We start from the raw sequence: 13,625 nt of genomic DNA, 5'->3' as shown, positions 1-13,625 counted from the left end.
TGTTCTGAAGAAGCTTAAGACTATATCAAGGATGTCTTGAGCAATGAAATCCCATGCTAATCTGTAGAATTTGAAGTTGAAACCATCTGGTCCAGGACATTTTGACCCATCACAATCCCATACACTGCGTTTCACTTCTTCCATTGTGATTTCCTGCTCCAGCCATTCAGAGGATTCTTTAGAGAGGCATTTGAAACCCAAGGGATTTAACTGCGGCTTTTTTCCAGAGGGGGAGTCATACAGCTCAGAGAAATAATCCACAGCAGCCTGCTTAATACCCTGCTGAGAATCAAAAGTGTTGCCATTATGGTGGATTTTAAGGATAGATGATTTAGCCTTCCTGAAATTGGCAATCAAATGAAAGAACTTGTTATTTCTATCACCCAATTTGCACCACATCTGTCTTGATTTCTGCCTCCAAATAGATTCAATGTGATTGTTGTGAACCCAGCGGTCTTTCAACAAAAAGTCTAAATGCTCCTACTCTTGGTCGGTTATACCTTCTGCTTCACATTTTTCCTCTAGCATGTTGATAGCTGAAAGGGTTCGTTGAAGGGTAGCTTCTTGATTTCCAAATTCAAGCTTATTCCATTGCCTTAATCTGACTGCAATATGATTGAGCTTTTTGAGAAATTTAAAGCGGCCAGGGTGAAGGGAGCATGCATCATTCCAGAAGTTTTCAATAATATGCTTAAAATTTGGGTACTCAGTCCAACAGTCCAAGAAACGAAAAGGACGCCATCCATGGTCCTGCAAGAAGCTAGATAGAATTAAAGGGCAATGATCCGAGAACTCTCTTGGAAGTCGTCGAAGAGATAAACTGGGGAAGTGAAGATGGCAGGATGAGTTTGCAAACATACGGTCCAGTTTGCTCTTGGACCCTCCTCTGAACCAAGTAAAGTGACCTTCTGCTAAAGGGTATTCAGTGAGCTCACAAGACTGCAGAAATCTGCTAAAAGAATTTGAACCTGCAGGATGACAGATTCCACTGTTTTTGTCTTTCTGAGAGAGTGTTTCATTAAAATCTCCTGTTATTATCCAGGGAACTTCAAAAGCGTGCTTAAGAAGAATGAGATCATCCCAAAGTTTTTGTCTGTCCAGATAGTTACAAGGAGCATAGATGCCAATAACAAAGTAATGAAAATCACTATGAACATGTTTACCATATAAACCGATCCAACCATGACCATATTCAATATTAAAGACTTCAAAGTTAGTGTTTTTGCACATAGCAAGCAGACCTCCTTTTGATCCCTGAGCATCATTACTAAACCAACTAACATGATTTTGATTCCAAATACGAGATACAAAGCCAATTGAACAATTAGCTAGCTTAGTTTCCAGCAAGAAACATATATCAATCTTATATTCTGATATTAATTTCATGATTCTTCTTCGTTTCCTCATCATGCCCAAGCCACAGGAATTCCAAGAAAGAATATTCATGATAGAATTAAAAGATCTATCTGCAAGGACAGGGATGAAAACTTACTATTCATTATTGTTTCTGCCAATCTTCCCTCTCATTTTCTAGCTGTCTTATGATAAGCCCATAAAATTTTTCCAAGAGAGCTGAATTACCAAGACCCAAAGCTTCTCCCAAATGGATCATTTTATTGACTTCATTATGAGACGACTCCGCTGCAGATTTCTTTAGGTTACGGTTATTATTCACCCTGATGTAAGAGTCTATAGAAGATATGCTTGCTGAAGAGTGAAAGGAGAGGAGACTCCCAGTGGAGGATATTTTTTTTAGTCTTGGTTGTTTGGTTGTTGTGGTCCGATGTTGGTTGGGTGTAAGAGGCGGGCCTTGGACTTTGCAGTGGGATTCTAAAGAATTATCACTGCTGACAGGGGTATAAGGTTGTGGCGAGAAAAAGTCTTTTTTGAAGGCCATGTTTTGGTGCTCCAGTGGGCTTGCTGAATTTACGTCGTATAAGACAAGGCCCCGTTCTGCTTGGAGTTTATTTTGGGAAAGCTTGTTAGGAGAGAAACAGTGGTGGGGGGTCCTTGGAGCCGTTATTTCTGGAAAGAGATCTTCAACAATGATATGTAGCCGTTCTGTGTTGTCAGTGGCATTTATTGTGGCCGGAAAGCTATGATCGTAGACCTCATAAATGCGTTGTATATTATGATGTTTTCTTGTCATTGCGTTAAATGCAAGAAACAATATGTCGACTAGCCTTGGCCATATATTATGATGTTAAATGCGTTGTATTCTTTTGCCAATTACTTTTGAGAGACAATGTATATGCTTGCATCCCACCAGATAGTTTCATGTGCATAACCTCTTATAGTTGAATTTCAGTCCCGCCCATATTATTCTAAAAACTTCACACAAGAAACAGCATATAAGCCCTTTATAACTGGATAGTGTTGAAAATCAGTTCTTTAAGACCAATTATCCTCATTTTTTTCTAAATTAGAGGGAGCAGAGGCTGAAACCCAGAAAAATAACAAGAAAAATGCACGTGGCATATATAACCTGACAGAGAAGAGTGGCAACTTTGGGATACCATGTGCTTCACTGTTTTCTTGTGGACAAACTTCTGCTGGCCAGAAATGCATTTCTTAGGAAGCTCAGAGAATTGGTCTTCTATTGTTACATTTTATGTCTCAACAGTTGATTGATTATCCTTCGTGGTTAATGGAACTTCTATAGTAATTTTTTTTAACGTACCTAGCATGTCCTGAAATTAAAACAACCTCAGAAATGACATAATAAATCATAAGGCTCAGAATTTTCAGTACAATCCTTAACAGCATCAATGATTTCTATGCTCCAAAGTGAAAGGATAAAAGAAGAAAAATAAATAAATGCATAAAGTAAGAAACAAGCATAAAGCCAAACAAAACCCGGTCCATGCAGCAAGAAAATCAAACCGAATCCATGGTACAAACAAAACTGAAGTATCTTTCACTTGAAACCAAAGTTGCTTAAACTTATATAACTACCAACGCAAAAACTAGAACCATCACATTATGATAACTAAATGTTATTCAGTTAATGAAACATGTGTCGCAGCCCCCCCAATAAAAGTTAAGTTGATTACTTGTTTTTAAAGCTTTAAAAGTAAACCCTGCAGGCTATAACGAGAAGAATAAAGAAATGGAAGAATATTGTTGTTAAAAACAGTTAAAAAACAGTTATAGTTGATTTTTTCTATTAATTTCTGTTACAACCGTTTCTTGCATAAATATAAGAATCGTAGCCCTCAATAATTGGATGGTTGGAGATGATTTGATTCTTAAATTCTAGGATTCAATTATTAACTGTATGTCAACCTCAGCAAGCACCTAAGGTTGCAAAAGGATCTGGCAATGAAGATAGCAAAGTTGAGCAAACTTTACTGAGAGCATCCACTACCTCAAGAGAAAATAAAATAAAGAATGCAAAGGCATTGAGCCTCATACAAGGAGCACTAACTGATACAAGGAGCACTAACTGATGAACGTTTCCCACGCATTAGAAATGAGAAGACTGTAAAAGGAGCTTGGGACATTGTGAGCAGAGAGTTCAGAGGAGATAAAAAGGTAAGAACTGTGAAACTTCAAGCAGTTAGAGCATACTTTGAGTGCATGAGAATGTCAGATGGTGAAAGCTTAGATGGCTACCTAGCTAAGTTTTTTTGCAATTGTGAATAATTTGAAATCACTTGGAGATGTATCTGAAACTAGAATTGTGCAAAAAATACTAATAAGCCCATGTAGAAAGTATAAATCCATTGTGTCCATCATTGAAAAAACACAGGACCTTGATGTTCTAAGAGTAGAAGAGGTCATTGCATCTATCAAAGTTTATGATAAGAAAAAGGATCTACATGATGAAAGAGACAAGTTAACAGGAACAGAGAGAGCTTTTAGCAGCTTAAAGGTTGAAAATAACCAAGCCTATAGTACATATAAGGGCTTCCAAGAAAAATTCACTCAAAAATGGCAATCACAAGACATAAGGGGATCAAATTAGACTCCAAACAGAAACCTGAATAACTATAACAACTCAAGCTGGAATAACTACTAGGGGGAGTAGTCAAGCAGGTGTAAAACCACCGTGTCAAATCTGCTAGAAGCATCATTTTGGATCATGCAGGCACAAAGGAAAACCAAAATGTGAAAGTTGCGATCGATTTGGCCATATTACAAAGGACTATAATAGTCATAGTACCAAACAATTACCCACTATGCAAAGGAAGAAGGAGTAACCACAAAAACTATGTTCTATGTTTGTCATTTTGCAAGTTTATAAGATAGAAATGTATGGTTCGTGGACAATGCTTGCAGCAACCATATGACATCTCAAGAATCTGAACTAATCAACATTGATAGAACTGTGACTTGCAAAGTTAAGATGGGCTCTGGAGATCTTGTACAAGCAACTGGAAAAGACATACTGGTGGTGGAGACTCAGCATGGGAAGAGATATATAAAAAAAGTGCTACTTGTTCCAGGATTGGATGAAAACTTATTGAGTATAGGTTAAATGATGAAGCATGGATATTATATCCTTTTTAAGGGTAACAAAGCAGTGATATTTGATGATGAATCCATAACACCTGCAACAAGGAAAGCGTATGTGATTAAAGATTCCTGGATATAACATAGAAGATTGGGACATTTGAATTTTGCTAGCATGAAGAAGATGCAACAGATGGAGATGGTATGTGAACTTTTTATGTTGACAGAAGTGGAGTATGTGTATGCAAGTTATGTTTCAAGAAAACATCACAGGAAAAAATTTGATAAAGAATAAACATGGAGAGCAAGCTATCCATTTAAGCAAATACACACAAACTGTATGGACCAATGCAGAACGAATCGATTGGGGGAAACGGGTACTTCATCACATTCATTGACGACTTCTCAAGAATGTGTTGCGTATACTTCTTCATAAATAAATCTAATACACTTAATGTGTTCAAGAAATTCAAAATCCTTGTTGAATTGCGAAATGGATATAAAGTAAGAAGTGATAGAGATGGTGAATATACCTTAAATAAGTTTCAAAAATTCTATGCAAACCTAGGAATGGAGAGGCAACAAACAATTGCATACTCTTCTCAACAGAGTAGAGTTGAAAAGAGGAGAAACATAACAATTTGTGAGATGGCGAGGTCCATGTTAACTAAGAAAGAAATACTAGTGATTTTCTAGGCAGAACTATGAGTATAACCGTGTACCTTCAAAACAGATGTTTTACAACATCTGTTATAAGAAAATATCCATTTAAAGCATTCACAAGAAGGAAGCCAGGAGTCAAGCATTTGAAGGTGTTTGGTTGCATATACTACACTCATGTTCCACCATCCCCGAGGCAAAAATTTGATAGCAAAGCTGGAAAGGGAGTTTTTGTGGGATATGGAAACTGTGAAAAGGGATATAAAGTGTATGATCTGAAATCTGAGAAAATTATTCTTTAAAGAAGTGTGATCTTCAATGATAATAAGTCATGGAGTTGGGGAAGAAATAAAAAAAAACTAATGTCAATGCCTCTCAACCTTAAAGGAGATGAAGTTGAAGGTGAAAACTCTAAAGAACAGTATATTGCAACCCAACCTAATAATGTTGGATGTTCCCATCTAAACTCCACAGTTGGCGAGTTAGCTTAGAACATTGGTAGTGATAGCAATCAACAATTCACACCTAGCTCTACTCAAGTAAAATTAAAAACCTTGGAAGATACATATGCAAGGTGTCACATGTGCATCATAGAACTTGAGAATTATCAAGAAGCAGCTAGAGATAAAGCCTAGCAAGAAGCCATAAAGGAAGAATTGAAAATGATAAAGAAGAACAATACTTAGGAATTGATGAAGAGATTGATCAACAAACTTGTTATATGAGTGAAATGGGAGTACAAAACCAAACTTCATCTTGATGGAATAGTATAAAAACATAAGGCTTAACTTATAACAAAAGGATATGCACAGAAATCTGAAATTGATTACAATGAAACCTTTACACCAATAACAAGATTAGATACAATTTGAACCCTTATTACACTTGCAACACAAAAGGGGTGGAAGTTATTCTAATTGGATGTTAATTCAGCATTCCTAAATGGTGTGCTTGAAGAATATATGTATGTTGAGTAGCTTAAGGGGTTTGAAGTAAAGGATACAGGGCATAAAATCTATAAATTAAGAAAAACTTTATATGAATTAAAGCAAGCACCAAGGGTCTGATCTAATGTATGCTGCCAACTTGCTATCACGGTTCATGAATGGTCCTACCAAAATTGATGTGGAAGCTGCAAAAAGGGTTCTAAGATATGTGTAGGGAACTCTCATTTATGATATTGAATATGTGAGAGATCAGTCAGTAACTCTTATTGGATTCTGTGATGCAGATTAGGCAGGAAGTGAAAATGATAGCAAGAGCACCTCTGGCTATGCATTCAGTTTTGGAATTGGAGCATTCTCTTGGGCCTCTGTGAAACAAAACACAGTGGCAGTATCAACTGCAAAAGCTGAGCATGTCTCGGCATCTGAAGTAACAGCTCAGGCCATTTGGTTAAGATTTGTTCTTAATGATTTTGGTCAAATACAAGCTGAAGTAACACCTCTGTTATGTGATAACATGATAGTAATTTCAATGGCAAATAATCTTGTTTTTCATCAAAGAACCAGACACATAAACTAGAAGTATCATTTCAGAAGAGAAGCTTCGCAATAGGGAATGAAAAATATGCAATTCTGCAAAAGCAACTAACAACTCGCGGACATCTTTATGGAAGTATTGTCTAAAGACAAATTCAAGCAACTAAGATTAAAACTTGGAGTTAAACTAGTAAGTAATTTAGGAGAGACTATTGCAAATTAAGCTGATTACTTATTTTTAAAGTCTCACAAGTAAATCTTGCAGGCTATAATGAGAAGAATAAAGAAATAGATGAATATTTATGTTAAAAGCAATTAAAACAATTACAGTTGGTTTTTTCTATTAATTTATGTTACAACCTTTTTTTGCATAAATGTAAGAATCGTAGCCCTCAATCATTGGATGGTTGGAGATGATTTGATTTCTAAATTTTAGAATTTTGTTATTAACTACATGTATGTAGTGTATAAAAACAATACAGGAATTCTTTTTATTCTCTCTTCAAAACTCTTCTACAAACTCTTCTTAAAACTTGAAAATCAAACCACCCCCGTTCTCCCCTCTCCCAAAAAAGAAAAAAAATCATCTGACCTCCTTCATCCTTAGGAAAGGAATTCTTTAATGGCTACCAAAAGTTATTCAAAGGATTTATAAACAAAAACCCAACGAATTTCAAACTCATAATTTCTAAGAAATAGCTTATCAAAAGCTATAATCTGATTCAGTCACTCACAACTAATAGCAGCCAATAGTAAAAGGAGCAAGCATTGGGTGCTATACTTTTAAGTACTGATTCAAATAAATAAAGCACAAGAACCAACGCTAGGGAAACCCGTAGTACTTTATTTTTATTAATGCACTTTGAACCATGAAGTCTTTTCCAGAGCAGATACAACAGAGCAGATACAGAACCCATTTACATGAGCAGAGACAAAAAAAGTCCAGCACATATAAACCTACACGAATAGTTCAGATGGTGAACAACAGGTTTAGCAACAGTGAAGTCTTCCTGAGGCTGGGGATTCATTTTTCCCAACATACAAAGAATTTGTTGCCAGCCGTTTGAACTTCCCAACAGAAGTCAATGGCATTGCAGGTTTACTATCGGTTAGCAGCAGTATGAACAATGATTCAGCATTTAAGCTGCTCATGGATATAGATCACCTCTTAGGTTGTACAGTGGTTAAATATGAGCAGAGCCCTGTCCCCTTAGAGACATCTGATAAAATTGGAATGATCTGAGTAAGTTCATACATCACTAACATGATCCATCTACTCTTACAGCTTTGTACTAATTATAGAGATAAAGCAGGCAAAAGAGGCTGCATGATCACTGTTCAAGGGCGTTGTTATTTGAACATAATGCAAAACCATATGGAGTTGCACTAGCAGATATAAAATGAAAGAAAACATGCAACAAACACCATAATGTTCCATGGTCTGGAAGCTGGAGTAACTTGAACCATACACTAGCATATATCGATTTGAGATATGAAATTAGAAACAAAAAAATGGGTTAAGCTTTTGCTTCAAATAATTCTGTGATAAAAGTGTCATTGTGAATCACAAACACTCTACAACCACCTTGCATGTCCATATCAATTCTGTATCAGAATACCAATTTGAAGACGTTTGGAAGTCAATAGCTTCTCCAAAAGTGGAGGCTTTTCTATGATTAGCTGCACTTGAGAACCTTCAAACAAGGGAGCATCTATGGCGCATTGGAGTTCTTGATTTTCCAGCAAGACTCTGCTCTATTTGTGGTGAGTATCAGGAGACGGTGGCCCATCTTTTCCTTCACTACCAACAGGTCTTGCAGCTGTGGTCAAGATCTTTCAATTGGTGGGGATGCTCGTGGGTGATGTCTAGAACAGTGGATGGCCTATTTCAGCAGTGGAGTATGCATGCTCATGGGAAAATGCACAAGAAAATGTGGCTCTTGGTTCTACTTTCACCATTTTGGTCCATTCGGTTGCCAAGGAATGCCAAGGTTTTGAATGGAAAATCCATTGATTGGGATGATTTGCTCTCCTTAACTCTCCTTAGTGTTGTTAAATGAGCTAAGTTCTTGGACAAGCAATTTGCATATATAGGCTGTGATTTATTGAGAAGCTCAGATGGAATAAAAAAACGGGATAGCACTCTGAATAACTGGGAGATACTTTGATACCTCTCTTGTATATACACGTTGGTACATCATGCATTCATTTGTTGATACTATTCCACCTTGTTACTCTTCCAATCAAATTTCTTAATAATAGGAAACGTCCAATACTTGTTCATTGACGCTAGAGCTAAAGAGAGCAGAATGCAAGCTATCGATTAGCCAATGCAAAATGGATTATAATCACAAAATTCAAAATATGCAAGGATTAAGGTGCTACATAAAGTTAACTCCCTAATTTTCAATGGTCAGCTCCATTGATATAATAACTTTTGACAGATAAATAGCCCCTGCTAGCCAGCAATATGAATCTAAGAAGAATAGAAATTTGAAGGAAAGCCTTATCAGCCTAGAGCTCATGCATTAAAAAAACAAAAACAATTTATTTCCCAGAGGAACATCCAAACACTCCCAAGAGAAAATGAAATAAAAGAGAAGTTCAAACCTAATTATTTGAAAACTGAAACATCAAATAGACAAAGCTGGTAACATAAAAAGCCTATTGTTGTTCAAGCATCCTTCTAGAAAAACTGAAACATCAAACAGGACTGGAACTGATAGTACCTGTAGTAGACGAAGAGCTGGTCTTTGAAGCAATATGTGGTGTCGAGATGAAAGGAGAAAACATGTAAGAATCAAATTTCATGAAGTCCACAATTTTCTCGAGGAACCTGTTCTTGTTTTTCTTAATGGGATTGCTCTTCTTTTGAACACCTAATTACACTCTCTTCTCCATCTCTACTTGATCCACTCGGAATTCTGAAAACAGAAACAAACATAGAATTCATCACTCTTTCAATTAGGCCAAATTACATAATCAACTTTTCAAATTCTGAGGCTCCAATCCCACAAAAAACGTAAAAGAGAAGTCACCATGAGCGTAATGATGGCAAGTTGTAAGTACGAAGAGAAATAAAAGCATTTACCTAAGCAAAGAAGAAAAATTAACTGGGAAAAAAACCCTGTAACAAATCATCTAAAAATAAAGCACAAAAATAAATGCAGAATCGGACAAATCGTCAGAAATCAAATCACAGTTACAAACAAAAAGAAAACACAAGCTGATGAATCGATATCTATCATCTATGTATGTTAATATAATCAATTAAAGATTCTAAACAGAATAAAGAAAGAAAGACAGTACAGACAGAGACATTTTACCTCAAAGCCAACGATTTTTTTGGGAAGGCTGGAAAGAGAAGCAGTTAGTCTTGAAAGCCAAATATTGTTTTCTGGTTATCTTTGATGGGTTTGCTGACATGTTCTTGTTTTGAACTCCTAACAAGACTCTCTTCCGAGGTCTGTGTGCGTGTGTGGTCTTAAAGGAAACACTTCAGAACGGAGAGCAGAGAAAGCGAGGCAAAATCAACAAACAAGGCTTTCCTTGCTTCTTTTGGCGGTTGGGATCGTTAAGAAATACGTGGCACGTAATGAGAGTAGCTACCTGTCTTTGCGGATATTAAGGATTTCGTAGCTGGCGAGACACGTGGGATTAAATGTCCTATTAGTATGAATCTGACCGCATCACATAATAAGCTGAACAAGGCAATATTTTATTTTTTTTAAATTATCAGTGTTTGAATTTTATTTTTTTAATCATAAAAGTATTGTTAAATTGCTAATTTGAAACTATGGTTTAAAGGGTGGGTTCTACCAAAATTGGGAGGTCATGTGAAGCACCTTGAAAGTGTTTTTTCTAATCTCATATTTTAGTTTTATTTTATTTACCAACAAAATACTAATAAAAAAAAGAGAGATAACAATTGATAATAACCAAATCAAAATAACCATTATATTCTTTTATCATATTTGTTTGCAAAACTCAACCTACTTACATTCCCCATTCCCTATTCCGTAGATAAACTCGTCAATTTAATTGTCAATTATCTCAACTAATTGTTGCAAGTAAACAACTCTTTTATTTATTTTAGATATTTTGTTTTTATTTCAATACTGAAATGATCACCATTCTTTTCTATCTTTTTAAAATCAATAACAATTTGTTATATATTTGAGTTTTTTTTTATACTTGCAAGTTTGTTAGCTATTTATAGTGACAACTTTTACTTTTTATGATGGCAAAAATGAAAACAATTCCTTATTGTTTTTTGTGATAGAGCAAGAAGAAAAACAACCCAAAAATTGCATAGAAACAGTAGAGAAGGTGTTTCAAAGTTGGTAATCTATTTTTTCAGCAAAACCTTAACTCATATTTATAATTTTACTAAATTCAAACATATGATATTACTTATTAATTAGTTTATTTTAAATTTCAAGCTTTTAGATAGTTTAATTTAGATTTTATGTTTTAACACTAACATTCATTCTTTCTACTTGCTAAGGCTAAATGTAGTTATTGATTGCTTGAAGCTCAAGTGGTTTTTTTTAGGATTTTTCCTTGCTTGTTAGGGCCTTATTATATATCTTTCTTAATAATAAATCTATTTTATTTTATTTCTTAACACTACTTCTTGAAATGCATTTCCAACAAAATCAATGATAGACCATCCATTTCATCAAAAAGTTATAAAAGGTTTAGGGATTGCTAAAAGAATCGGAGATGAAATACTCCATCGAAAATTGAGCTTTTTATTGCCAATGCAATCAATGATGAAATAAAAAATATTTAAAAATTTAAAAATATCTTTGATAATTTTGTTGGCATTAATGATGTGTCAAAGTTTCTAATAGAATTTACTCTTATGTTTAGCATCTCGTTAAAGTTAACAACCATTAACGGTCAAAGACAAAACATAATTAAATCAACACTTAGGATTTACAAATTATTAAATACTTACAAATGTTTTAAACCACTTAGTAAATTATTTATCTTGTAATTGGTAATTTTATGATTTACTAACATTTGAATTTTGAGATAATAATAATTGATAATTTTACCAATAAGAAAGTTAATTAAAGTTATTTTATAAGAGAATATAAGAGAAAATTTTAAAACAAATATATAATTATAAAATTTACTTAATCAACAAAAGGTATCAAATCATCACAACTAAATAATATTATATAATTATGTGCTTATCAGAATTCGATATTTGTCATAAATCTTTGATAATAATCATCTGGAATGCAAAAATATCAATAAATTTTCACTCGAAGGTAATTAACCATCATTATCATTACTTACTAAACAAAAGGTGTTAATTTATCACAACTAAATAACATGTAATTATATGCTTGTTTGAGTTTGATATTTGTTATAAATCTTCAATAATGGTCATCTGGGATGTAAAAATATTAACAAATTTTCACTTGAATGTAGTTTATCACCATCATCATTTTTTGGAACACAATTGATTCTTATTCTCAAAAGAGACTCAAAATAATATGAGGCAAATCTTGAGGTCTATTTAAAAATATAGGTCTCGTATATCAAAGCTTCAATATGTACTTTGTTTTTAACCTTTTATTTAGACTGAACAAATATTTGCATATAAGTAATTGAAGATGAATAAATTTACTTAATCAACAAAAGGTATCAAATCATCACAACTAAATAATATTATATAATTATGTGCTTATCAGAATTCGATATTTGTCATAAATCTTTGATAATAATCATCTGGAATGCAAAAATATCAATAAATTTTCACTCGAAGGTAATTAACCATCATTATCATTACTTACTAAACAAAAGGTGTTAATTTATCACAACTAAATAACATGTAATTATATGCTTGTTTGAGTTTGATATTTGTTATAAATCTTCAATAATGGTCATCTGGGATGTAAAAATATTAACAAATTTTCACTTGAATGTAGTTTATCACCATCATCATTTTTTGGAACACAATTGATTCTTATTCTCAAAAGAGACTCAAAATAATATGAGGCAAATCTTGAGGTCTATTTAAAAATATAGGTCTCGTATATCAAAGCTTCAATATGTACTTTGTTTTTAACCTTTTATTTAGACTGAACAAATATTTGCATATAAGTAATTGAAGATGAATAATTAGATATTTTAAAAAAGACAATGGATAATTATTAAGGATATATATAATTTTTAACATTTCAAATGGATACATTTATTTATATTATATAAGACCTCTAACTTTTACCTCTTACACTATATGAATAGGTAAATACTCAATTAAATCGAATAATGAAGTGAAGATTATTTTAATTTTATAAATTATCTTGATAATGTTCTTTTCAAGTTGCTCTATATTTTAAATATGCAACATGTTTGAAAAAATACATCTAAAAAGGTGATTAATTTTTAGATGATTAATTTTTGTAAGTGTATTTGATATCTTTTTGGCAATAAATCTTTATAAGTAATTGAAATGAGTGTTTGCATAAACACATAGTAATTATAACTCTTCATTTTATATAATTTAAATTCCCCCAAATTCACCAATATATCTATGTTTAAAACATATTAATTAGAAAATCATAGACTCTTAAGTCATTTAAAGATAAATAGTTGTGTATTTTTGTCCAATGCAATGGTGTATTTAGAATTTGCAACACCGAACCCATCATTAACCAACTCTATATTCTCATGGTCACAATACAAGGTTAAATTCATTTTTGCTTTTATATACTCTTTTGTTTTTCTTTTAATGTCCATGACCATATTAAAAATGTTGTTGAACATATTTTTCTTGATATGTGTCGCACGTGTGCGACATCGCGGCGATCATCCACCAATCATGCTAACGATGGGATGTGGTGTATTTCTAGCAAGATATGAAGAGACAAGGAATTCTTGTCTCTTATCAGTGAAAACATTGAATGGGAGTCGCCACCTAGTATTCTGGTAACTAGGAACCCTAACTGGTCTTTAGAGATCGGGTACGGAGACTGGTTGCGTAAAGGGAAGGTATTAGCACCCCGACTA

At 33.8% G+C, this 13,625-nt stretch overlaps 1 protein-coding gene and 1 long non-coding RNA gene across 2 annotated transcripts; both read right to left on the bottom strand.

Moving 5' to 3' along the window:
- Positions 1–11: 11 nt before the first annotated feature.
- LOC105121247 (uncharacterized) lies at positions 12–1,714 on the bottom strand. Its single transcript, XM_011019803.1, has 2 exons — positions 861–1,714; positions 12–750 (listed from the first exon to the last, which is right to left on the bottom strand). The coding sequence occupies exons 1-2, from the start codon at positions 1,444–1,446 to the stop codon at positions 707–709; spliced, it is 630 nt and encodes a 209-aa protein (XP_011018105.1). The 5' UTR covers positions 1,447–1,714; the 3' UTR covers positions 12–706.
- Positions 1,715–7,824: 6,110 nt separating this feature from the next.
- Positions 7,825–10,225, bottom strand: LOC105121246 (uncharacterized). The gene is made up of 3 exons (XR_841522.1): positions 9,923–10,225; positions 9,326–9,520; positions 7,825–8,891 (listed from the first exon to the last, which is right to left on the bottom strand). It is a non-coding gene; the product is annotated as an uncharacterized LOC105121246 (long non-coding RNA).
- Positions 10,226–13,625: the final 3,400 nt, after the last annotated feature.

Source organism: Populus euphratica, unplaced genomic scaffold (assembly GCF_000495115.2).
Source record: "Populus euphratica unplaced genomic scaffold, PopEup_1.0 scaffold31.1, whole genome shotgun sequence".
Taxonomy (NCBI): domain Eukaryota; kingdom Viridiplantae; phylum Streptophyta; class Magnoliopsida; order Malpighiales; family Salicaceae; genus Populus; species Populus euphratica.
The sequence above is the reverse complement of the archived record's forward strand: the minus strand, read 5'-3'. Positions and strand labels throughout refer to the sequence as shown.

Bases quoted from the DNA above. Each gene is read 5' to 3' on its own strand.
- LOC105121247 (XM_011019803.1), bottom strand. From the start codon at position 1,446: ATGAATATTCTTTCTTGGAATTCCTGTGGCTTGGGCATGATGAGGAAA. The intron at 751-860 runs GTATGTTTGCAA...AGCTTCTTGCAG, and splicing joins GTCCAAGAGCAAACTGGACC to GACCATGGATGGCGTCCTTT.